Raw genomic sequence first — 27,602 nt, 5'->3', positions numbered from 1 at the left:
CTAAAAACGATAGAAATTTGATTCCGTCCTTAAAATTATAAAGATATAAGCTATTAAGATGGTGAAACTACATTTTAACTCTTGTAGAAATATACAACTTAATTCCGCCTCCTAGAAAAACTTTTTTTTAACTTTGTCCCTGATCAAATTTATTACCGCTCGACCCAATAAATATCAATAAATGATCAGCTACGGATTTAAAATTCGAGTTGAATGAATATATGGTAAACAATTGAAATCATGCTATTCATCATAAATATATGGTAAAACCAAACCAACATTTCAAAATTTGACCTAAATGGTTAGTAGTTCTTTAATAAGAATGATAAATTCCCCCATTTAAGACCAAGTTCACTAAGGATAAAATTGACATTTCCCATACATCATGATAATCAAGTTGTGAATTTATGTTCAATAAATAGAAATGAAAGTCTTCAATTAAATTGCAAAACATTAAAATGTGGGAAAAAAACCCAAAATGTGGGAAAAGAATTTTGATCCGAACAAAGATATTTGGACGGTTTATGAAATATAAGTTCAAAAATTACAGTTAAATGAACCAAACCAAGTACTAATTTTTATTTAATTTATAATAAATTTTATTTTTACAATGTGAAAATAAATACCCTATATGTAAAATAGTGAAAATAACTTAAAATATATAAGAAATAAAATTTTAAAAAATACCATATGAAATTTATTGTTTTTTTAATTTACTTGAAAAGATTTTAAAAATATTTATAAAAACACATTGAAATTTTACCTCATAAAATAAATCTCATGTTGTCAAAATAATTCTAAAATAAAAATTAATATATAATAAAACAGAAAGTTGAATTGAATTATGATAGATTATTCAAAAGATCCAAAAAAAACTCGACTTAATCGATCTCACCCCTAACTAGAATAAATTCAATGTAAAAACTCACATGTACATAAGATTAAACTTGAACTTGATGGCAAATGTAAATGGGCAGACAGGGGCCTCCAAAAAATGAATTTGGACTCTTAAAATATTAAATTATAAATTAATTATGATAAAATAACACTTTGGACCTCTAAAATGAAAAAAATTCCTAGCCTTGTACTTTGTGTTAATTGTGTATTTAGTATATGTGCTTTAAGTTGATCAGTTTTAGTCTTTGTACCTTTCTAATATTTTGAAATTCTGATCTTGACCCAACCGTAACAGTCTGTTTGGTTAAATTATGTCATTAATCCTGTATTGTGCGTAAAGTTATAGATTTAGTTCACGTTCACCAATTAGATCATTCTTAGTGGTTATATTTTTTGAATTTCAAAATTTTAGTCTTAAAATGCAAATGATAATCATTAAATCTATTAATTGATTTTTGTGAGTAATATGTGAAAATAATAAATAGACATTACACATGTGATAATATGTTTTGCACATCAAAGTTTAAAATAATGAACTTAACTTAATGAATTTAATAGTTATCATTTGATTAGTATTAAGATTTTCAAATTCTAAAAGTATAGAGGTTGAAAATGACCGAATTAAAAGTACATGTACTAAATTCACAACTTACGCAAAGTACAAAGGCTAATAACAGAATTTGACCATCATAAACTGATTTATGATAAAATTATATTTTGACTTTGTTAAAGTTGTGTGACCCGAATCATTATTAAAGAAATAATATAGTGGTAAAACTAGGGGATCTATGGTATGGACTATGTTGCACAAGTAGAATTCATATAGAACTACACTCCCTCTATTTGACTTTGATTAGAATAATGTTTTCTCAGCTTTTAAATAGATGTAGTCGGAACTCCTCTTGAATCATTTGATTTTCAACAATAGTGAATTTTTTTCTCCTCTACCCGTGGTTTTTTTCCAAAAGGATTTTTACATAAAATCTGTGTTTTATTTTTCTTTCTTATTACTTTGCAATCGTTCTATATTACCATTATCGACATTCAATTTTACAAACTTCTAAAAAATTTATAATTTAATTTCAACTCACCTAAAAATTTAGATCATCACACAACCTTACCATTAAAGCAATGTGTTACTTGCCAAAATTTAGAGTATTCAGTAGCATATATGCACATGTAAATCCCGAGGGCTAACAGCTAAATAGAAAAATAAGTGCCATTGTCGACGCTTCAACGACAAGGATAGGGTATAAAATAATTAAAAGAAGTAAAGAAATAGGGACATGACCGGCGTAAGGGGAGGCTTTGCCGCTTTGGGGTCGAATCCACGGCAGCCGTGCAGCGGCAGCGCCAGATCAGATGTCGGATTGTTGGGGGTTCTGCCCCACGTGTCTTTTCTGTTCCTCATGGATACTTTGCTTATTTCATATTCCCTCTGGGATAATATTATGTAGCAATCTCACGTTCTCTTCTTCTCCAAGTACCTTAATTTTTCAATATAAATTTCATTACACGATTATTTGATACGAAATGTTTTAAAAAATAAATTATTAATCGATCAAAAGTGTATGACGGTGTTCAATTATTTTGTCAATCTGTTATCGAGTCGTAATGAATTATATTGTCGAGTTAATAAGAGAAATCATACTAGTTAACTTAAGTGACAACCATCAATCAGGAGATAACACGTAACTATTACTACACACTTGCATCCCTCGGGGTGTTCTCCTTAAACTTTTGGCTCATTTATCCTAGAAAAAACCTTAGGCTTTCGATCCATCATGTAGGGGTTTGATGGTGAAGGGAGCGGAGCTCTTAAAATGGAAAATTGTTTTGTTAGACCCCAAAAATCTATAAAATTTGAAGTTAATATATGATAAAATTATAGTATGGCCCTTGAAAGAATACTAGAATTTCAATTTAGTTTTTTTGAAAAACACAAGGATATAAATTAATATAATGGTGAAATTTCATTTTAGTTCTTATAAAAACATATAATTTAATCTCGCATTCTTAAAAAAATTTTCTAACTTCATCCCTACCACCAGGTGAATCATCCCTCTGAGGCTTCGACCTCATTTATCTCGACATATTTTAATCTACTTTAAAACTCTCTTGATTCCTTAATTGATTATTCTCGTATAGAAAAAAATATTATCTCATTAAATTTATTGAAACTTGTGAATCATGTATCAAATAATTTTTATGACATATAAACCCTCAAATAACTATAATAAAAATTGGAAAAAAGAAAAAGAAAATAAGGTTATAAATTTAAATTTTATGAATAGAAAATATTTTTTCCCTTACTTAAAATTCCATTATCAAATATCAAAAACATTAATATCACGTTGCACTAATCCTCAACACTTACTACAACCTGTCTGTCACCACCACCAACTTACAGTCTGGCACCCATGCCCACTGTTCCAATAAAAATGGTTTATTACCACGTCACGACAAAATCCTACGTGGCAAACCCGGTTCAATATCCCCGACCGGATACCGGTCCACTTATTTCTTCCCCCTCTATATAAACTCACCCATCATCTTCCCCTTCACCAAACCCCCCAAAAAAAAAAACACTCCGTTTCAGTTCCAAAAAGAGGACACGACATTATTAAAATCCAGAAAAAAATGGGTATTTGTAGTTCATGTGAGTCGACTCAAATAACGACGGCTAAGTTGATTCTACAAGACGGAAGGTTACAGGAATTTCCGTACCCTGTAAAGGTTTCTTACGTATTGCAAAGGAACCCCATGTGTTTCATTTGTAACTCCGACGAGATGGATTTCGACGATGTCGTTTCCGCCATTGAAGAAGACGAAGAGCTTCAACCTGGTCAGCTTTACTTTGCTTTGCCGTTGACTTGGCTTAAACATCCTTTACAAGCTGAAGAAATGGCTGCATTGGCTGTCAAAGCTAGCTCGGCTTTAATGAAAAGTGGCGGCTGCGGTGGTGAAAAATCTGGGTTGCGGCGTAAAACTGTTATTCCTTTCGAGTTTTCGTGTGAGTCTCCACGTCGGAAAGTTGGTTCCGGCGTCGGTTGCGGCGGAGGGAAGAGAGGGGGGAGGGGGAAGGGGAGGAGGAAGTTTACGGCTATGTTGAGTGCTATTCCTGAATAAGTGGGAAAGGGTATGTTTGTAAATATGAGATGGTATTGGGGTATTTTAATCAAATCACTGTGAGATAAAGTGGTTGACCGATCATTTTGATGAACTCACTTGTCTTCTTTACGTTCTTGGGTATGCCCATTTGAGGGTCGTTTTACAATTTTACCCCTATTTGGGTCAAAATGAATATTCTTTTGAAATGATAATTTTGGATTAGTGCCTCATTCTCCAAATGCAATATATATATATATATATATATATATATTTAAATAAGGTAATTATAAGCTCAGATTATATTTGTCTTTTATATAATGCTTTAAAATTACTTATAGTCCCTTCTCAATTCATGAATAGGAGGATAATACACTTCAGTGCACTTGAACTCATATCCTCCTGCATAGATAACAATACTATACTAATTAAACTAAGACTCAATCGAGCCAAATGTAATATATTTTAAATACATGTATTGTAGCTATTTTAAAATTTTAACATATTTAAAATTGATATAATAATAAAATAAAAAAAGAGCGTGGTCCATAGAAGATTAAATTAGAAGAATAAATAAACCTTGAATTATTGCGTACGTTGTCTACTGTGTAAAAATATTTACAAATGAAAAGAAATTTTTTCAATAATAAAATGAGTAGTTATGTTCTCTATTATATTAAACTATGGAATGAAATTTTGTAATTTAATTTAATCAAAATAATTAATAGTATTAATTTTTTAAATATCTCTTTTGACACGAAAATATTCATGTCAGCATGATGAGTTAAAAATAATATTTTTAAATCAATGTAAATAATTTATCGAAATTATTAATAGTGTTAATTATTTAAACAGACTAATAACATTATAAATATAAAAAACCAAATTATATCAGAATAAAGTAGAAGATCTAAATTCCAACCTTAAACATAATAAATATATCAAAATCAAATTTAATCTAAATAAATCATATAATTATTAATTGAAAATCTTAAATATAATTTTACCAAGTATCATTGGCATAACATTTTTTCATCACTAAAATTTTATAATTTTTTAGTAAATAAAAGCATAGCATAAAGCGATTACATCAATCCGTCCATATTAAATTAAATTAAAACTATTACAATCAACAATCAACACATCTTTTATTGAATCCGGCGGAACTTCAAACAATTAGAATATAGGGCTTCTTATTATAACATGTTGAATCATGTGATCTGCAACATCATTTTGATCCCTTAAAAACATCCCATTTCCTTTGTACCAACTGATGTAGTAATTAGATTACAACCATTTAATAAGTTTACTTTTGCCATTAGGCAAGTGGCTTTATCTGCCCATACTTAATTTTATAATATAATTAAATTCATTAACTTCCTTAAAATTCCAAAATTTTAATTACATCCTTCAAAATTTATAAAAATCCCATTTAATCTCTTAATATTTTTAAAATTTTAATTTGCGATGTATATATATTTGAAATCATAAAAATATATTTATATGTCTTTTTCTTTTCTTTTCTTTTCTTTTTTGTAAATGGGGAACATAAGATTTACCATGCTGAAGCTGATGTATGCTTGTTGTTTTGATTTTGTGGCATTAAGCAAAGATTGTGATTTTTTTAATTAAAAGTAGGGAATGGGTAAGATTTATTTTTCCCACTAAGTTTGAAAATTTCAGATTCATGATGATGCCGGTGAAAATGACAATTGATAATCCCATGGAAACTTGTCACTAATTTGCCACTTTGATTGGTTTTGGATAAGGCAAAGAAATCTCAACTCACAATTTTGAGTTCGGATTTTGAGATTTTTATGTTATTTTAAATTAAAAGGATGTAAATGGTTGAAAAGGAATTATTTTTTAAGATATATATTGTTACAATATAAAATATAAGGGTAACTTACGGTGATCTTTCATATTTTAAGAGTGAGATAATTACTAGGATAAGAACAGTTCACACTGTGAATGGCGTGAAGAGCAGTTATATAGAGTGAGGTTGTTTGCCCTTTACTCTACTCTGGTGAAGAGTATTTATAAGGGAATGAAGGTTGGGCGTGAGTTCTAGCTATTGAGTAACCTTCCCTCTAAGTACAATGATAAGGTAGCATGTGTCAATTTAGAGCACTGTTGGAGTCGACTTGAATGAGATCGGACGAAGTGTTTGTTTAATATAATGAACCGATAGATAATATCAAGTTTGCGTGGGTCCCCAAAAGATGATGTCTCGATATTATTTTTATATGAATTAATTTCATCATATGTTCTTAAACTGATCTGTACATATTTAAAACACGTGGATTAAATTTAAAACGCGTTTGTACTAATTACATAGATAATTTGCATTTAACATGTTAAAAAAGTGTCATTAAAGTTTAAGAGGATTAACTTTCTTTTTAAACATGTCATAACTAAGTTATCTACGTGATAACTAGGCACATATGTGTTTAAAATTTGATCCATTTGTTTATGCCGACAAAAGGACTTAATTGATATAATACTAATACTTTAAAACTCAATTAAAATGATTAAAATTTGCAATTCAATTTAGAATATGAACCATAATTTGAAGATGTTTGATGTAATTAACCTTTTTATATTTAAAAATCAAATTTTATCTTCTTCTGATATTTCTGTTTATATGTTCCATGAAGGAAAGTTATATTTGGATAACGACCACTTTAACCTTAAACCCACAAAGAGAAGGTAAGTACTAAAAATAATAGTTTGCATTGGATGTATTGATAATCTTATCACACTTGAATTGATATCGGTTTGGTTCGATTGGAATTTTTAATTTACTAAATTATTTATAATAATTCGGTTTGATTCAATCGGTTATTAATATTTTTATATCAATAATGAGTTATTTTATTTTGATAAAATAAATTTTAATTTATGATTTTGAACATTATTTGGGAAAGTTTTAAGTCTTTTTCATAAATGTATCTATAAAAATATTTTCTAAGTAAATAAAAATCATCAATAACTCTTATATGGTATTTTTAAAAAAATATATATTAATATTATTTTTACTATTTTAATTATAAAATATTTATTTTTTTACATCATAAGAATTTAAAATTAATTTATAAATTAAATAAAAAAATAGAATTTAGTTCAGTTAAGATATTTGCGATTTTTAACTAGTAAATGAAAACCGTTCAAAACATTATGGTTCGGATCGATTTTCAGTTTCTTGATTTTTTTGCTCAACCTTATCATATAGGCTACCATTAGTGGCGAAGTCAAACTTATAACAAATAAGGGGTCCAAAGTTGGTGCTGCACCGACTATCATGAAAGTTCGAGATTGTTTGCTTAACGATAAGGTTGAGGCATAAATTTTAAATTTTCAAGTCTCACGCTATGTAAACCATATTTGAAATTTTTTCAAATTTTATTTTAATTTACGTTTGTTAGAGTTCTGTGACTCAAATTCTAAGAGATTTCTTACAAATCAAGTTACATATATATATATATATATATATATATATATATATATTCAATCTAGAAGATTTAATATTTATGAGTATAATATATTTAGTATTTATTAGCATATATATTTGACTTTGATTAGAATTAACTTTTTTCAACTTAAATAGATGTAGTCAAAACTCCTCTTGTAATCATTCGAATTTGACATAATGAATTTTCTTCTCCCTTGCCCATGGTTTTTTTCCTTAAAGGGTTTCCACGTAAAAATCTGTGTGTTCTTTATTTTTATTTCTCTTTTCTTTGCGATATATTATCATTACTAACGTTCTAGTTTTACAATGTTCCATGTGAGTTGTATTTGAATATACTCTAATTATCGATAAATATAATTTCGAAAAAGCTCGTAAATAGCTGGACCCCTTGATTAATTACCACATTTTGAATTCAAAGGTTAATATAAAGTCAAGCTAAACTTTATAAAATGCATATAGCTTTGAAGAATCCAAGGCATGGCAATGGCAAATCACGGTGAAGAAGATAAATAATTTATTTTTAAAATGTTTTTTTGGATAATTTTATAAAAGAATTGTTTAAAGTAAACAAAACAAAATATTGTTATTAGTTTTAGGGGTGAGTAAAACTTGATTTTATTAAAAAAATTGAAAAAAATTTGAATTTCGAGTTAATCGAATCAAATTGTTCGAGTTATTCAAGTTATTCGAGTCAACTCAAATAAGTAATTTAAGTTTCAAGTTTGAGTCGAGTTAAATTTTACAGATCGAATAATTCGAATAACAGATTGGTGTAAATACCCCTTTTGTCCCTATCAATTTTGAAAATGAGCAAATTGGTCTCTCTCAGTAAAAAATACAAAATAATTTTCAAAAATTTAAAATATTTATAAGAATTCTAAAATTTATAAATTTTAAAAAATTTCTAAAGAATATGTAAATAAATTTAAAAATTTTAAAAAATTTCTAAAATAATAATTTTGGGACATAAATAAGTTAATTAATTATTCTTGTTCATCATACTAAAGTGTGTTTTTTAATTGTTTTGCTTCCAAAAAGTTTCAAATATATATGGTTTCAAATTTATGTGTTCTAATATGGAATTAATTATTTTGGAACAAGATTTTAATTTGACATGCTTAGCTTTTAAACTTAACTCTAATAATTTCACTCAATTCGATTCAGTTTGAATTTCATTTCACTTGACTCGATTCAAAAAAATTTCAAATCGAGCTAGGATGATAAAATATGACTCGACAACTTAATTAACTTAAAATATTTTTATTCGATTCGGCTCGATTCAATCGAACGCGGGCCCTAATTAGCTTTAAAAAAATTGCCATGCATGTGATAATTTAACAAAGTGGGATGAAAATAAAATAAAATAAAATAATTAAAAAAAAAAAACAGCCAAATGTAGGTTGCCATCATTTCATATACAAGTTGGTATTGTGGTCCTTAGTTTCTTCTGAGTTGGTCCAATTAAAGGTGGAAATTCCATAATAATACTTTAGGTCAAATTTTATAGAAGGTATTGCATTATATTTTTTATAGATTTAATCCTTTTACTTTTTAAACCTTTATTTTCAATCTTATATGCATTGAAACATTTTTCTTTTGCACATTTTAAGAAAATGGAGAAAATTGTATAATCCAACTAGAGGTGGATAAGAATTTTGGAAAATTGTTATTAAGCTCTTCAGAGTTTTTCAAAATTTTAATTAGACTCTCCAAAATTTTTAAAATTTCTCATTAAACAAGCCCATTGAAGTTTCGAAAAATTAAAATAAAACCCCAAAATTTTAAAAATTTTAATTAAATCCTCAAATCTTAATGCGGAAATCTACCACTAAATCCGACAGAGAAAAAAAAGCCAAGGTACTATATATATATATGTCACATCAATACGTTACAAAAATAGGTCAAATCGAATTATTTGATAAAATTTACAGAAAAATTGATCTCATGAATAAAAATGCATATATTGAAAAGTAAAGGACTAGAAATGATCAAATTATAATATAGGGACTAAATCTGTCAAAAACATATATTCCAAGGACCTTTTATAGAATTTGACCTAATACTTATCCAATCATGCACAACCATATATATTTGGCTCAATTCATTTGGAAATATTCAATATTGTAAACCAACAAAGAAGAAAGCAAAAGCATTATTGGGGGTTTCAAAGGGTATTATTCTTATCTTCTAATTCCTCTCACCAATGTTACATGTCCTTTTATGAAATTGTAATGATTTTACTGTACCTTTTCGTAGAATTATACCATTTTCTAAAACAACAGTCGTTTTTGGCATTTAACACCCACTGTTTTTTTGTTTGTTTACCTCATGTCAGAAAACAACTAATACCAAACCCTACAAAAATGTTAAAATTTTGAACCCTTTCGGTCAATTTTGGGTTGCAATATGTGCTATTGGAAGGCTTCAACTGCTTTGAATTTGATTGCAGAGTGTTTGGATCCAGCTGTTTCTCAGATTCCAAATTGTATAACAGTTTGGATATAGGGAGTAGGGACCTTCAACTTAGCAACAATTCCTATATTGGGACTTGGTAATTGTTCCCATATTGGGACTTAAACTTATTTTTGTCCAAGTTAATCTATGAACTTTGCAATTGTTCTCGCATCGGGGCTAGAACTCTAAAGTTTTCAAGGAAATATCAGGATCTAACTTGGACCAAAAAAAGTTTAGGTTCGAAAGTGGGAACAATTGCCAAGTTTAGGGACTAACTTGGACAAAAAAAAGTTTAGGCCTTAATGTGGGAACAATTGCCAAATTTAGGGACTAACTTAGACAAAAAAAAGTTCAGGCCTCAATGTGAGAATAGTTGCCAAGTTCAAGTTCAAAATAGTGATTTAACCCTTCAATATATTAAATGTCAACTTTTTTTAGGCCAAATTGTGAATTTTGTCCTTCCACTCTACAAAAATCAAGAAGTTAATCTCTCAACTTTTAATTTGTCAAAACTTGATTCTCCGTTGTATCTTATTAAAGCAGAGAAGTTAATTCAATTGAGTAACACTTATACATCTTCTTGTTAAATTATTAACCTCGAAATCAACAGTTCAACAAATTATACACAAGAAATTAACAAAAATAGCACTGAATCCCTTTATATGCAATAAATTAGAAAAAAATAAACAACTCAAATACACGTGTTTACCAACAACTGAACTAACTTCTCAATTTAATGTACAAGGATCAAATTCAGACAAATTAGAATAAATGGAGTAGCTTATTAAATTTCATGAATTTCTAATTCATAATGAGGCCTTAAGTTTTTTTTAAAGTATTGTATAAAAATATTAAATGAGGTAAATACTTTTATAATAGTATTTATTAATTTGAAAAAAATTGTCTTTCACATATTTTCCAATTAAGTTGGTGTCGGCTAACTCATGATGTTAAATTCAGTCAAAAAAATTTTGTGTTTATCAATAACTGAATTACTTTTTCAAAATTACTAAAATAACTATAGCAAATTAAAGTAAAGGGACTAACTTTCAATTTTTGTAAAAAGAGCCAAGGGGGGCTGGCAGGGCCCCGACCCCCCCTAAAATAGAAAATTTTCCATTTAGGCCCTTTATAATTTATAAAAAATTTAAATTAATAATGATACAATTACACTTTGACCTGAAAATGATAACAATTTAATTTAATCATGTAAAAATAGACTATTAAAATGGTGAAATTATATTTTTACCACCGTAAAAATATACAATTTAATTCCACCCAAAAAAAAGTTTTTTTGACTCCACAAGTGCATTAGAATTCTCCTTTAATAAAGAGTTCCTATAATCCCTACTTTAGATTTGAGAATTTGTTCAAAGAAATTAACAAATGTTTTATAGCCAATCCTTCTCTGCTAATTAAGCAATATATATATATATATATAAATCAAGCCTAGCATAAGTAAAGTTAGAAGACAAATTAGGCATGGAATCTGTGTCTAAAATAAAAGTTTCTTGAATATGCATGTATGGTTCAAGTACTTGTAATTGTTGCTTACTTTTGGACTTCATATTAAACTATGAAACCTTAAATATATGTTTTATTTCATGTGTCATAATAGAAATTTTTACATGTCAACATTGGGATCTTACTTTTACAATGATACAAGTTTTGAACAAAATAATAATAATAATAATAATAATGATAGAAGTAAAGAAGGTTTAATTATGTTAATGATTCTTGTGCTTTTTATATATTTAAAATTTATTTTTATATTTAATTTTAAGGTTTTAGTTATTTTACTCTTTTAATTTAATAATTGATAACAACATCTGATCAAAATATTACACATGTGGAAGGTCAAATAAGCTAATAAAATGTTGAACCTATTTCAATTTCAAATTTGGGGTTACTCATTTCAGGGCATTATTAATTAGACTTTAATTATTAAATTAGAAAAATAAAGAAACGATATAAAAGTAAATGAATTAAATTTTAAATAATCTGAAAGCACAATTAGAGCAAACAACAAAAGATTGGTCCACACTTTTGCATCTAAAAATGGAAAAAATGTAAATATGATAATTCACCTTCGACGGAGCACTTTTTCACATTTAGGGTCTGTTTGATTGAAGGAATTGATTTTTCAGAAAATTATTTTCAACTTTTCCAGCGTTTGATTGGCGGAAAATATTTTCCATTTGGAAAATGAACTCCAAAACAAGGGAAAATGGGTTACATTTTAGGGAAAATGTCTTACCCTTACAATTTCCGTAAGACATTTTCCGTGTTCTCCTCTCTATCGACTCCTTCATTCCTTCCTTCATTTCCGGTAGAAAATTGCTTCTGTTTATCGATTTTCCAGTAACTTGTTTTTTTAATTGTTCAATACTTGCTTTTTTAACACAATTACAAATAATTTATTTGATATTAATTTTTTTCAATTTATAACGATTAATATTGTAGCTTAATAATTGAGTATTATTATAAATAAATCATTGCAATATATGTAAAAATAATTTAAAATATAAAATTTATTAATATATATCAATATATGTAAAACAATTTTTTGAAAAATATTTCGGAAATCGCATAAAAATTAGAAAATATTTTACAGATTCAATCAAACACCGAAAATATTTTCCAAGAAATCATTTTACGAAAAGTAAAACATTTTCCGAAATCATTTTATGGAAAATATTTTATTGGCAATCAAACAGACCCTTAGTTTTAGTTTAAAATATTTTGGTCCGTCTAGTAAATTTAAATAATTAATATCATTAAATATTGTTTATTATTGAACCTTAATTCAGTTTACATTATTATTATTGCGATAATTAGGAGAATGCGGGTTCAAATATTTTTGAACACCTATTGTTTTTTATTTAAGGGTTTGAGGATGTTATGAGCATAAGCAAATGGTTAAAATGTGTCATAAGTCTTTGTTCTTTTGGAAATTTTGAAATTTAGTCCTTATACTTTTATTTTTAAAATTTAGCATTTTAGTTTTCAAATTTCAAAATTCAGGTAAAAAAAAATAATCACTTGATAGCCATGTAATTAAAAAAGGGATAAATCTCAAAATTATACATAAACTTTGATTTGGTGTAATTATACAATTGAAACTTTGATATTGTGGTTTAAATGTATACATGAAACTTTAATTTTGATTCAATCATGCAAATTTAAAGAAATAAATACATCAATTTATTTATATATTGGATAAGTATAATTATTTGAGTATGCAATATACAAATATATATATATTAACAACTGTGTTAATAATTTATGAGAATCGAACCAAATCAAAATTTCATGTATGAAATTGCACATTAAACCAAAGTTCTTGTATAATTTTGAGATTTATTCTAAAAATTGACATTGTAATGAGCTTGAATTTAATCTAAAAAACTAACAAAGCTAACAGTTGAACTTAAATTTTGAAAATTGAAAAGTAAAGAGACTAAATTCCTAAAGTTGAAAGTATTTTCGAAGAGATAAATGACTTATGACATATTTTAACCCAAAAATAGAAGACCAAACTTCTTCTTTTTTTACCTAACAAATTAGGGTAGAGGGTTTAAACCCTAAACATAGAGGTGTCAATACAAATCTTTTAATCACTTAATCCTCTGAATTGTTGACAGGTTAACTAAATATATTGAAATGATGAGTTTAGTTTGAAATAAGAAACCAATTATTTCTTCAACTTAAACTCAATTATCAAAGCTTAGAATCAAGTTCAAATGATGGAGGTAGACATGGTTTTCAGAGGCAACAGTACAGAAGAGTGGATGACAAAGCTGTCTGTCACTTGTTGGTGTTCTTGTCTGAAAGAAACACATCGAAACCTTGTATTTCGTGAAGAAACATGAAATATTTTGTGATAATAAGGCATCAAAAAGAAGAAAAGTGAAACAAGACAGATTAGAAGTGGGGATATATTGGGAGAAAATGAGTACAATAATTTAAGAAAAAGGAGGCAAGGGTTATCGGCATTTTAGATTGCCTGTTAGGAATGGAGTATCTGTGAGGATTAGAATAGGTTATTAGTTCCCAATTTGAGCAGTTGGGCTCTTGCATACCCCTAGTTTACGGTCTGGTCGAATTAGTCAGGCTACGAATTCCTAGTCGGATTGGTCCGGTCTTTGCTTTACCTCAATTTTAAAGTTTTTGTAACTAGACAGGTGGTAACTAGACTGTTGATCAGATTGATTAAGCCACCCGTCCTTAGTTTGACCAGTTAGTTCAATTTGATTAAATAAATTATTAAAAATTATTTAAAAATAAAAATTATTTAAATGGAAAAAAGGAAAATCATGTTCAACTAATTTTTTAACCTTGTTGCGCTTCTTTCTCTTGATTAATATACCAACGGATTTTCGATCTAACCAATCCAATCCGATTTCAACAACTTTATCCTAATTGTTAATATATATAAACAATTTAAATAATCCTTAGAAAAGAGTTATAAAAAATCGTAGAATTTTCCGGAAAAAAAAGCACTAGTATAATTAGGTCGAAAATGTTAAAAAGGGTTTGTGAAATGAAAAACGAATTATAAAAGTGTCAGAATTTGTACGTTAAGACATTTTCTAATGCGTAAATTAAATAAGAATAATGAAAGTTAAAAGGAGTTTTCTAAGAAATACATACATTAATATTATTTATACAAAACTCTTCGGTTGTCTTAAAGCTGTCTGCTTGCATCAGAGTGCGTAGAGATCAAATTATTCTTTATCTATGATCGGTTGAAGTAAGTGTTTTTAATTCGCTAAGATTATTAATTTTACCTCTTAAAGATAATAACTATACTTGATGGTGTATTAATATCCATAAAAATTAAAAATTTTAAGATTCGTAATTATCCCTTTTAACAATTCATTTTGAAAGTCCAAATCTAGATTCTACCTCCAAAGTCCGAACGCTCTAAAAGTATAATGTAACGTCATTTTGAGTTACGTACTCTTCGGAAAGTGAATGTGGTTCAATGGGTCAAAACAGATGACACAAAGCCTGCTACCTTGGTGGTGGTTAGCGTAGTGGCTAGCCGATTGAAGCCCAATAGGAGACTTAGCCATTGGACCATTTAATAGCTGGCTCAAGGATCTACCACTTGTTTTAGCCCTTTGGTTCTGGTAATGTGGCTGAACCCGAAGTTGACAAATTGATTAAATGCACATAAAATCTGCATACTATGACTTAACAAATCATAGTCAACATGGTCACATGCAAATTTCAATGCTCTAAGGAAAGCCAAACTGTTCCATTAATCAAAGATTACCATATATCTTGACACCTAATTGAACATCAATTAAAATGCACCAGAACTCCATAATTCTAACACCCCGTTTCAATGGCTGCAATACAGCCCCACCTAATGTTAGTTTTTCCCACTACATTGTTTTTTCAGATGATATAATTTTTGGTAATTATGTTGATGTTAGTACTTGAACTTAGCAATTAGATTTATTTTAGTTTCTAAATTTAGATTCTGTCAAGATATGATTATGTGACCAGTGTTACTAGAATAAGATCATATCTGACAAACCAATAATTGATCTATACAACGGCCTGAACAAAAGGTTGAACTGATTGACTCAAAAATTGCTCGAAACTTATAGAAATTAAAAACCGGAAAAAATCATCAGTTGAACATATTGAATTAACTTAATCAATTTTTTTAAATTTTCTAGATTTTTATGAATTTTAAATTATTTATTTAATTATTGTTGGTTCGGTGGTCGAACCAGTCAAACTAGTTGAATCAGGAACCGGTGGTTTGATTTGTTCAACCATTAGTTCGATTATTAAAACACAGAAAATGACGATTTAAGATTATGTCATATCATCAAACTTTTATAATTTTCAAGGTTAGGGATCAAAATAGACTTACTTGTCAAGTGTCAAAGTGGATAAAAAAGTACAAGTATTAAAGTGAACATAATTGCCAATTTCAGGGATCAAAATTTGTATTATCCATTTTTAAACTTTCGGATGAAAAACTTTACAATCAATAAGAGCCATTAGGTGTAAGCATTCGATCGAGTCGAGTTAAATCGAGTAAAAAAATTTTGAGTTAGTCGAGTTGACAAATCCTATTTTAACAATCGAACTTAATTTGAATTTTTTCGAATCAAATCGAGTAAAAAAATTTCAAGTCGAGTTAATTAATCATATAATTTATACTCAATGTTGCGTTTAAATGGATCGATTATTTAACTAATAGACAAAGTGCACGATTATTTAACTACATAAACAATATAATTATTTTGCCTTTTAACTTAATGGCTAACCATTTATCAAAATGATGTAGTTTTGCCTTTTAACTTAATGATTTTGACATTTAACTTTAGAAAAGTTAAACATTTATCAAAATGATGTAGTTTTGTTTTTCTTATTCGAATTTTGGATAACTCGACTTGTTTAATTCATATTCGAGTTAAATTGAAAATTTTAATTTTTTATTCGAGTTGATCCAAATAACTCGATTAACTTGAACTATTTAATTTAAAATTTAAATTATTTATCGAGTTTTTCGAACCGGATCAGATTTTGCTCACCCCTAAAAAGAATGAGAGCATAAACTTCAAATTAAGAAATTTTTTTTTGACAAATTTAGTACAATGAATGAGAGTCAATGCTCCAACCAAAACAAAACAAGGATCTAATAGCCAATAAATCGGGAAATTATATATGGACCCTTCCTACCACATCATCTGTGATCCCTTTCTAATTATTTAATGACATTTCAACAATTTCTTCCATGTCATTGACACATAATTTTGGTAATTTTTTTACACTAAGCCTCGAATCCTAAACCCCAAATTCAAACCTCAAACTTAAACCCTAAACCTAAACATAAACATAAACATTGAACCTCGAACCTTAAACCTTGAACATTGAACATTGACCATTGATCCATAAACCTTAAGCTCTAAAAATCAAAACCATAAACCCCAAACTTGAACTTAAATCCTAAACTTGCTCAAGGTTTGGGGTTCGAGATTTAAGATTTAGGGTTCGAGTTTGAGATTTAAGGTTTAGGGTTCAGGGTTTGGGTTTGAGATTTAAATATTAGAGTTTGAGGTTCAGGGTTAATTGTATTGACATGGGGTTTATTAGGGGTGAGCATTCGATCGAATCGAATCGAAAATTTTCGAGTTAATCGAGTTTTCGAATCTCATTTTATCATCCTAACTTTATTTGAAGTTTTCTCGATGGAATTCGAATCGAATCGAATATATTTCTTCGAGTTAAATTTTAAAAAATAATTTTGGGTCCTTGTAACCATTGTCACCCATCGTAATAAAATTTGTCCACATTAATCAAATTTTTTATTAACTTTCATCACTTCATAATTTATTTATTAATTTTTATATATTGGTTAGCTTCTTTGCTTGCTTAGTTGTTTCAATTATCTTGATTCTTGTCACTATGTATTTTAGAATTAAAAATATATTAAATGTAAAAATATGATTTTTTAATAAAAGTTATTTTAAAAATAAAATGTGAAATTAATACCAATATAAAATTTTAACACGAATATTTTATGGCATAATTAATAATTCAATTTTAATATAAATATTCAATATGACTAAACAATTTAATAATATAAATAATATAAAATGTGAAATTTAATTTAATAATATAAATAGTAGATATAAATAAAATTATTACTATTTATGTTTAGTGATTTTTTGGATAATTTTGATTTTTATTTGAGAGTAAAGGGTGAGAAGTAAAAGTTTAGGGAAAAATAAAAGTTTTGGGGAATAAAAGTTTGAGGGAAAGTAAATAGGGGGAGTAAAATTTTGGAGGGAAAATATTAAAAAAAAATTGGAGGGGGGAGGGTTTGGGATAAATGGGAGGTGGGATGGGAAGGGAATTAAAGTTTTAGGGAAAAAGTGGGAGGGAGTAAAAATTTTGGGGGAAAATAAAAAGTTTTGAGGGTTTTTTGGAGTAAAATTTTGAGAAAAAATAAATGGGAGAGTAAAATTTTGGTGGGAAATGGATTTTGGGTAGATTGAGGGGTTAGGAGGGGAGGGGAGTAAAAGTTTTGGGGGGAAAGTGGGAAGGAGTAAAAGTTTTGAGGGAAAAGTAAAAAGGTTTGGGAGTTTGGGGTAAAAATGTAAAATATTATAGTTTGATATTTGAATTATTCGAATTCGAAAACTCAACTCGATTCGAACTCGAAATTCGAAAAAAAAATTCGAGTTGATTCGAATAACTCGATTAACTCGAATAACTCGATTCGTTTAACTCGAAATTCGAATTTTTTTTCGATTTTTTCGAGTCGAGTCGAGTTTTGCTCACCCCTAGGGTTTATTATTTAGAGTTTGAGGTTTAGGATAAAAATAACCAAAATTATGTGATAATGACATGGAAAATTGCTAAAATGACATTAAATAATCGTAAAGGAACAATGGATGATGTGATAGGAAATGCCCATAAAATAATTTCTTCCAATAAACCTGATCTCTTTCTTCAATCTTTATAAACATAAAAAATAAGGTGAACTTATGTGATAGCCTCTCTAATTTAGGGGTTGGTTCAAAATAGTCCTTGGAAAAAATATTCGTATAAATTCAAAATTGAATCTCATTTAAAAATTATATATATATTTTTTAATATAAAGACTAAATTGATGGATTTAATAGCAAACGAACTCGCTAATGGAACCTTAGTTGTGTTGGAAAGGCCGAGGCTTCGACACTTGAAGTACCCATGTTTGAGTTCCACATTATGAAATTACATGTGGGCTAGTTAGTTAAATAGATAGAGTTAAATTATACAGTTTAATGACTGTAATGATTGATTGAGATCGGAATAGAGGTGATCATGGGTTGGGCTACCTGGCCCGGCCCGATGGCCCGCTCGAAAAATGAGAGGGTTCGGTAAAAATATAGACTCGAAATATGGGTTTGGGCAAAAAATGAGGTCTGTTTAGAAAATGGGTCTGCCTGGGTAAACTTTTTGATTCGGGCCTGCCCAAATTCAAATTAAATTATATATTAAATATATATTTTATTTTTAATCAAATATACTTTTTAATCAAATATATTTATTAAATATATACTTTTTTGGTGTTGTAAAATTTAATATGGGTCAATGGCTGGGCTTAGCTTAGCAAATTTATTTCGAATTAGCTTGGACAAATTTTAGGCTCATATTTCGTAGGGCGCAGCCCAGCCTATAAAGCAGGCCTAAAATTTTATGCAGGCCCGCTCGGCCCGGCCTATGATCACCTTTAGATCGGAACTAATGGTAGGGTTAGTTGTAACTTAAAAAAGAAGGATTAATTTGAATAATCCCTATAGTAGAAGGACATGGCAAGGGATTTCACCTCAAAAACGGGACCTGAAGTCTATAAATTCTTTCCATGGTAATTAACCCTCATCTAAACAATAGACAACAGAGATCATGGCCTACTACCCATGGTTACAATTCTATGTAAAATTGCAGACATGTGACAATCTTGTTGTTTAAACTTTAATGTATGAGATAGGGATGAAGTTAAAATTTTTTATTGGGATGAGAGAGTTAAAAATGTAATTTTGTCATTGTATTAACATAAAATTTTACGGTTCTTCAAATGATTAAACTATAAACTTTTTATTTTTAAAGAGGTCGAAATTAAATTTTAAATTTTAAGAGAGACCAAAATACAATTATAATTGAATTATCTTAAAACTTTAAAATTTCTAAAGGGATTAAAGGGGCAATTTTTCATTTTGAGGAGTCAGGCCCTTGCCTGTCATCCTTTGGCTCTATCCATGCCATGAGATGAATTTTTCTATCAGATATTTGTCACAAATATCAAATAATGTCAATACAAATTGGTATCGATATATATCAGTTTTCGTATAAACATAATTATAATTAAAATAATTAAATCAGATCGATTAAATCAAGAATCGAAGATGATTCAGAAAAGAATTGATTAAACACTGATTTATTTTTTAAAATTTTTGAAACAATGAGTAACCGATTCTATGAATGATCCAGATCTGAAAACCAGAATCACATTCACAAAGTTGTCTCTTAATTCAATGGGGGACCAATCCTCTGCAACTCTATAAATTCTTGCCACCAACAGAAACCATTAACCCTCATCTCAAAACACCACCCAACACCCAAAATGGCCTACGCCTTGATTACAATTCTACTCCTAGCCATTTACCACCACACGGCCCAAAGTGCAGCAGCACCACCAGCAACCACAGCTCCACCATCAATGCTGCCACCAGCAGCCAGAGACTTCCTCCAAGCCCACAACCAAGCAAGAGCTGCAGTAGGTGTCGCACCTCTCAAATGGAGCCAACAACTAGCCAATGCTTCAAGTCTCATCGCAAGGTACCAAAGGAACAAAATGGGTTGTCAGTTCGCAAACCTGACAAACCACAAGTACGGAGCAAACCAGTTATGGGGTAGCGGAGCCGCCGTGACGCCGCTCATGGCGGTGGAAACTTGGGTAAAAGAGAAAGATTATTATGACTATGGGACTAATACTTGTGCACCGAATCATAAATGTGGTGTTTATACTCAAGTTGTTTGGAAGAATTCTTCGGATTTGGGTTGCTCACAAGCTACATGCAAGGATCAAGTTACTTTAACTATTTGTTTTTATAATCCTCCTGGTAATTATATAGGTGAGAAACCATACTAGAACAAAACCAGCTATATATATGTGTGTGTGTATGTATAGCTTGTTGCAGGATCTGATCTGATCTGATCTGAGAGTTATTCTGGGAAATTTCTTGATTATGTAGGCAAGTAGGTAACAATGTTGTATCATCTTAAATCCATAACTTTGGATCTAAATAAAAACCAGTTCTGAATATGTTGTCTGATCATTACATTTTTCATCCATTGTTGCGTTCATGGTGAGCTCGACCGACAAAACAGGACCCGTGTGGCTAAGAGCACGGGTGCCTCCCAACAGGACTTGGCTGGCACATTGTGGACAGTGACAGATGGTGAATGATTTGAGACAATTCTGTAGATTTTCACCATCATACATTCTTGATTTTAAAATTAAAATTAAAATTAAAAAGAAAATTAAATTACACAATTTATTAAAATCAAACTACATTTTATAATTTATAAATGTTTGAGAGTTGAAATTGTTATTATCCTAATTTTAGGACTGATTGTTGAAGTATACCAGCTAGATTTGGAATGGTATAGCTAATTTTGGGTCGGCTTAATCTGGGTTGAATCATGTTCAGTTTTAAAATTTTGAGGTCATTTCGGTTTTTTCATAGTTTCATGAACTTGGCAACTATTTCCATGTAAGAGTTTAAACTATTTAAGCCCCAAGAGAGAAACAATTGTAATATGAGAACAAATGTTAAATTCAAAGTCTAACTTAAAAAAAATTTTCAAGTCTCAACACGAAAACAATTGTAAAGTTCAAAACCTAGCTTTAAAAAAGAATTTCAAAATCCAAACCCTAATACAGGAACAATTGTAAAGTTCGAAGCTTAGCTTGAAAAAAATTTTAAGGTCAATATAAAAATAATTGCCGCTGAATCCAAGCCCCAAATAATAATTTAACCCTTTGTTATATACCGCTTTAATCAACATTAAATAAATCATTGGTCCCTCCTATTGAATGACAAAAGATAATAACAATTGACATTACAAAATATGCTCCATTGTTATATATCCTTTTTCATTTCTACTTTTTGTACAATGAAAATCATCTTAGTAATTCTTTAGATATTAGATACCTAAAGGTAAAGTTCCGAGGAATCCATGCAATGTTCTTACGTGATTTTCCTAGCTGACATTTTCTAATGCTCCTACGAAGTGATTCAGGCAACGCGTGTTCGACCATTTCGATGATGCCGACCGAATCCAAACTTGAATCCTTCGCGAATGACTCTATGATCTTCGGTAACAAAATTTTCTGGTCTTTACGGACACCGAACGTAGCACGAATGTACTCTTCTTTTGCAGTTTCTAGCTCTTGAAATACTCTCTTCGGCGTGTAAGCACGGATCTAAAGAAAAAAGAATTAAGTACAACAAGAAGGCTGATAAGGGGAAAACAAGGAAGGATATGAGACAGTACCGCAGGATCAGAATGGTTTCCTGTGCAGAGGGCGAAGTACAAAAGAGGTTCGGGTTGTTTGATTGCATATGCTTGCTTCTCGTCTCCAGTTTTAAACTTTGTCTTCGAAGAGAGTAATAACCGAAGCCACTACAAGTAGGAAAACTTTATCAGCACCATAAAATCGAGGAAATGAAAGATGAGGCGTGTGATTTACCTGTCCAGGACGAGATATACGACATCCAAGGATAGAACTCTGTATTGTATCTGCACTGATGGTGTGACCCCCTATGTTATATGCAGCCTGCAAGGTAAATGGTATAAGATAACACGAACCAATGCAGTTGCATCGTTCTAGATATGCAACAACGGGACAATGGGACGAGTTATTCTTACCCTTAATAGTAGAAAGAGTCTCTTCACATTATTTTGCGGGATACCGTAAGCTAGAAAAGCCTATCATGCAGGAAACGAAAGACTGATAAAACTGAGCCAACATTATTATAGCAGATTCTTTTCATTGATGAGGACACTTACATGCATCACTAATGAATTGTGTATGTTTATCCAGAATGCCAGCTTCTCTTCATGTTTCAAGTTCATAGGATCGATTTCTTCAAGTCGACATATAAGGGATCTATATAACAAAAGAAATCGATGAACATATGAAAAACCGTGACAGGTTTTTATTTTGATGTTTGTAAGTACAAGAGACGTGCCTGAAATTTTGTAGCAAGTGTTCAACATCACCTAGCTTTTGACTATCTCTGAAAATCCAAGGCACTTCGACCATCGTGCTATACGGTCCGCTAAACTCTTTAAGTCCTTCCACGTGAAAAGGGTTATCTAACCGTACATCAAAAGATGAATTGTTTCGGAACCCAGGACTCCACATGTCATGTTGTTGTGGTGGGGAAAATGCACTGGCCGATGACATGGATGAATTCGGAGATGAAAATCCGTTTTGGATCAAAGGCGGGTCTGCGAGCTTGCAATATATAGCAGCCATGCATTTTATCATATCCTCGGAAAGCTTGTTTGGTGTCTCTGGAACATGATCAGAAATACGAGTCCCAAGATGTTCGGCCAGACTGATTATATTTGATGCATTCTGTGCGTACTGTCGAGAACCAAGCAAAAGTATGTTAACCAACTGATGGTTTATCATGCTGTATATAACCGGAAACTAACCAAAAATGTAATGTAAAGTACAACGAAAAACAATTCTTTCGGGATGGTTACATGCTAAACATAAGTTACCTCAGTCATGGACAAAGGTTGCGAATGGCAGGCACGTATAGCTCTATCCAAATTCTCGTCCAGAGGTGAAGTTCTACTTGAAAGTACCAAATGTTGAGATAGTGAGGAATGACAGCGATGAACACTAGGCTCCTCGCATGGGTTCTCACAGTAACTGGACCGTACAGCTAAATTTTCAACTTTTGATACATCATCAGGTCTCGAAACTTTCGAAAACCTCCCTCTCGGGGAATCTAGTGGTGTTTTTATCCTTTCATCCCGTTTAGACAGTGATATAGAAGACACTTGTTGATCAAAAGCTTTCCTATACAACAAGAGAAGGTATTGTTCTAAATAAACAACTTCCAGTTCTAACACGGCAATTTCCTTGATTAACTCGGTAGCTGGCTGCAGAAAAGTAGTGCCGACCGTCATGACATAAACATATAACGAAAGGGCTAAAACGATAGTTTGAGAGTTCAGAGGAACTACCTTTGTTATGGACACTGATGTTTCATTTCTATTATCATGAGAGGAAGTCCTATAACCCAATGCTGTTTCCAATGCACGACGAACCTCAAATTGATCTTGTAACCGTTTCTCAAGCTGTAAAATCTGCATGAAAAACGATATAAAGACCTGACCGAGCTATCCTTGAATCAAATTAAAGCCCTCAAATGACCAAAGATAAGTAAAATGATATAAAAACAGGTTCAGTTCCACACCTCTTGCTTCAAAGAGTTTTGTTGGACCTCAGTGCCGGGACTGGGAGATTGTTTATTCCGAGTTTTGACAGAGTCCTTCAAGTGCCTCATATCCTAGTTACCATATACATACATATATAACCATACCCTTGATCTCAAATAATTAATCTATATATCAAGAGACATTAAACTCAGCTAAACAAAGCCTTATACCCCAGTTTTTATTGAGGAGCATATGGTAAAAGTATCATGGAGTCCCCGAGTGGAGGGGCAAAATGCAATTCAACTCCTAGTACAGGGGCCTCCATGGTACTTTTACTGTGATTTATAAATCACTTTTGGAGTTAACAAGGAAAAAAAATACCAGCTTTATACGATTTGATGCTTCAAGAGAACCATCCAAGCTATCTTCTTCAACTCTTCTCTTTTCTGGAAAGCTATTATGTGAATAAAAAAAATCCAAGGATCAATGGATAATATTTGCAGAAGGCAAGATTTTTGAGAGCTGTCATTGCAATTCTGAAACTAAGCAAAAAGAAGATAACTTTTTTTTTCTTCTACAAGCAAGAAGACCAAGATTTCAGTTTCTTAAAGTAATTCACCTATGGCTTATTAATTGCAAATTGCTATAAATCAACAATATTAAGCAAAGAGTCAATATTTAAGTTGTTTCAAGCTACAAACCAGTACCACAGCAAAAACATGGAGAGCTAAACTGATAAAGGGGAATTAGCAAATTTGGTCCTTCAAGTTCTAAGTTCTTTCTTAAGGAAAACCTCATATCAGAACTCACCTCTTTGATCGCTTGTGCTTTGACGATGTAAATTTCAATCCCAACATTTTACTTTCTACACTGCTTTGAAATCCCATCACTGAGAAAATAATATCAGAGAAAACTTTGTTCATAACTGAACAGAAAAAAAAAACCAAAAAAAAACGTTTCTTTGAAACAAGGACAGCTGATAATGGAATAAAGAACAGGACTTTACCACTCTAAAAGAAAACAAGGAAGACCCAAAAATGGTTCTGAGGAAGATGAAGAACTGTGAAAGGACAGAGAAGGACCATGTGAGTTCACAGAGACCCGTGAATATGTGATCACACTCCTAGACCCAACTTGCTTGTTTGCATTTTTCAAGAGTACTTCAAAACTACTCACAAAGCAGCAAAATTGATCATTTTTACAGCTTAAAAAACAATCCTGAAACTTAGCAGAGAGGACTGATATTGCTTTTGCATTAAAAACCCACAAATTTGACTCAGTAAAGATGAGACCTTTTATGGCTTTTCTCTTTTTCCTAAGGTACTTGCTTCACTCCACTTTATAAATCCTTTAGCTTTTGCAATGAGGACATTCTCTTTCTCTCCCCACACCCTTTTTTTTTTTGTTACTGTAAAAAGATGTAAAACCAGCTTGTGGGCCTTAAGGGAAGAAGAAAAGTTGGCATAAACATAGCTTTGCTTTTGATATTGTACCGCTCATTGGTCTCAACACTCAATTGTCAAATGAGAGGAACATAAATAGTGGTATGACTATTGAAAAGAGTTTAGTCTTAGATGAAGAAATTTTTAGTCTAAATCATGCATTTATTAATTAATACCTTAGTTTCAACATTCTTTTTTTTCTCTTTGGTTGAAAAAGCAAGTGGGAGTTGGTGACCTTCCCTGCTGCCCTGTCTCATACTGCTACCATACATTGTAACTTGGAGGGCTGACTCCTCCTTGGAAAAAATAAAAATTGTAACTTAAAAGGGTATCTAACATATTTGTAAGTATGGCTTAAGTGCCTTAGGTTGATGGTTTAAGTCTCTCATTGTGGGTGTAATGAAGTGATTTCCTTAATTAATTCTATATATTATATTGATCCCTATCAGTTGAACTTTTAAGGTAAATTGACTTTCAACAATGTACGAGACACAAAATCCTCTATCGGGGATAATACATTGACACTATTAAAGATAATTCAATCAACTGATCAACAAACAACACTTCAAAAATTTCTTCTTAAAAAACCAATCCCTCAACAGTCAACACTATCAATTTCAATCATAGTTTGCATTTGTTTTTATGGAATTATACCTTATTTGTTACTTCATGGATTACCTATTTTTTGTTGCAGTAAGATAGAGATTTTGTATTTAGAACACCAATAATAATTTGCTGGTCATTTGATGTTTAGGGCTTACTTAACATAGGTGGAATAATGGGGTTAGTTTAATTTAATTGTTAAAATGTTTCAACTAAAGTGTCACAAACAGTCTAATCCACTTAGAAAAAAGCTGGTACTTAGTTGATTTGTTTCAACTAATGTGCCAATAATTTATATAGCATCAAACATGCAACCCATTTAACATTCAATTATCCTTAAAAACAATGACAAATTTCTTTGTTATTGATTTGATGTAACTCTAGAAAAAGCCTGAAGCAAGTCCTTCCAAATATAAAGGATTATGAACATTAACCAAGAACATGTTTTCATGTCCAAATGTAAGTTGTTAAACAATAATAATGTTTAAAAAAACAATACCAAAAACCTCTCACCTCAAAAGGAAATGAGATTTTGTGGTTTCTCCTTTGTCTAAATCTTCTTTTTGGGATGAAACTAGGTGAATAGCCAGATACCCAAATTGTCTTTCAGTATCAAAGAGACTAATGTTTGTCGTAGAATCCACACACACTTGGAATAAAATAATTATAAAAGATAATATGCTTATGGGGCTTGACCTTTTTACAGGTTCAATACAGAAAATATTGAAAATATATATAGGGTTGTGTGTGTCACTGTAAGGTGGCCTGGTTTCTCTTTTCCATTAATAATTGTTTAATTGAATTGACACTTTTATATTGAGATTGCAGAAAAATCCAAAAGGCTACTCGATAAACAAATCTAGCTTAGAGAGAAAAAAAGAGTAAATGTCAATCGGTTGCTTGTTAGTATTTATAATGATAATAATATCATTTAGCATAGTTTTTATATATTAGATCAAAGATTAAGTTGTTTATTTTTATTTAAAATTTTATTCATTTTTATCTGTAAAAAACCAGCATGGTTAATGAAATAACCAAACAGTTACACGTGGTGCACCACATGCATATCATGTTAACGTACATAGACCTATTTTTAACAGTAAAAATAAATAATAGAATGACTAGTTTGCTCTTTAATTTAATATATAGGGCTTCCATGATACTTTTACCTAATAATACCCTTTGAGAAACATTAATGTTAAAAGAAGTATTATAAAAGTCATTCTACTAAAAGTCAGATTGCATTTTGCTCATTTTACTAAAAAAATAAGCAAATGAGTCATTATGCCTTAAACCAAATAGCAAACTAGTCATTTCAATTAAAATTTTCATCCAGTTCTATTGTTAAAAACTGGTATGATTAATAGCATAATCAAATTGTTACACATGATATGCCATGTGTACCTCTTGTCGACGTACATGGACCAGTTTTTAAAGGTAGAAATGGATGAAAATTTTAACGAAATGACTAATTTGCTCTTTAATCTAATATAAATTAACTAATTTGTTTATTATTTTAAAAAAAAGAAAAATATAATCCGACTTTTAATATAAAGATCTTTATGATATTTTTACCGTATTAATGTATATGATTAACATAATCTTTGGTAATTAACATCATCATTTTCCTTGTTCATATACAGCAC

At 30.2% G+C, this 27,602-nt stretch overlaps 3 protein-coding genes across 3 annotated transcripts; 2 read left to right on the top strand and 1 right to left on the bottom strand.

The window, feature by feature from the left end:
* Positions 1–3,444: 3,444 nt before the first annotated feature.
* On the top strand, positions 3,445–4,220 carry LOC105787578 (uncharacterized). The gene has a single exon (XM_012614040.2). It carries the CDS (start codon positions 3,538–3,540, stop codon positions 4,024–4,026), a length of 489 nt encoding a protein of 162 aa, XP_012469494.1. The 5' UTR covers positions 3,445–3,537; the 3' UTR covers positions 4,027–4,220.
* Positions 4,221–19,938: 15,718 nt separating this feature from the next.
* LOC105787577 (STS14 protein) lies at positions 19,939–20,769 on the top strand. The gene has a single exon (XM_012614039.2). It carries the CDS (start codon positions 20,070–20,072, stop codon positions 20,595–20,597), a length of 528 nt encoding a protein of 175 aa, XP_012469493.1. The 5' UTR covers positions 19,939–20,069; the 3' UTR covers positions 20,598–20,769.
* Positions 20,770–21,476: 707 nt separating this feature from the next.
* Positions 21,477–25,367, bottom strand: LOC105787575 (uncharacterized). The gene is made up of 12 exons (XM_012614038.2): positions 24,918–25,367; positions 24,722–24,800; positions 24,293–24,365; positions 23,950–24,042; positions 23,717–23,839; positions 23,246–23,632; positions 22,705–23,105; positions 22,523–22,622; positions 22,382–22,441; positions 22,203–22,289; positions 22,007–22,135; positions 21,477–21,935 (listed from the first exon to the last, which is right to left on the bottom strand). Exons 2-12 carry the CDS (start codon positions 24,796–24,798, stop codon positions 21,633–21,635), a joined length of 1,833 nt encoding a protein of 610 aa, XP_012469492.1. The 5' UTR covers positions 24,799–24,800; positions 24,918–25,367; the 3' UTR covers positions 21,477–21,632.
* Positions 25,368–27,602: the final 2,235 nt, after the last annotated feature.

The sequence above is a fragment of the Gossypium raimondii genome, chromosome 2 (genome assembly GCF_025698545.1).
Source record: "Gossypium raimondii isolate GPD5lz chromosome 2, ASM2569854v1, whole genome shotgun sequence".
In the NCBI taxonomy this organism is placed as follows: Eukaryota; Viridiplantae; Streptophyta; class Magnoliopsida; order Malvales; family Malvaceae; genus Gossypium; species Gossypium raimondii.
Note: the sequence above shows the minus strand (reverse complement) of the source record. Positions and strands in the feature narration are given on the sequence as shown.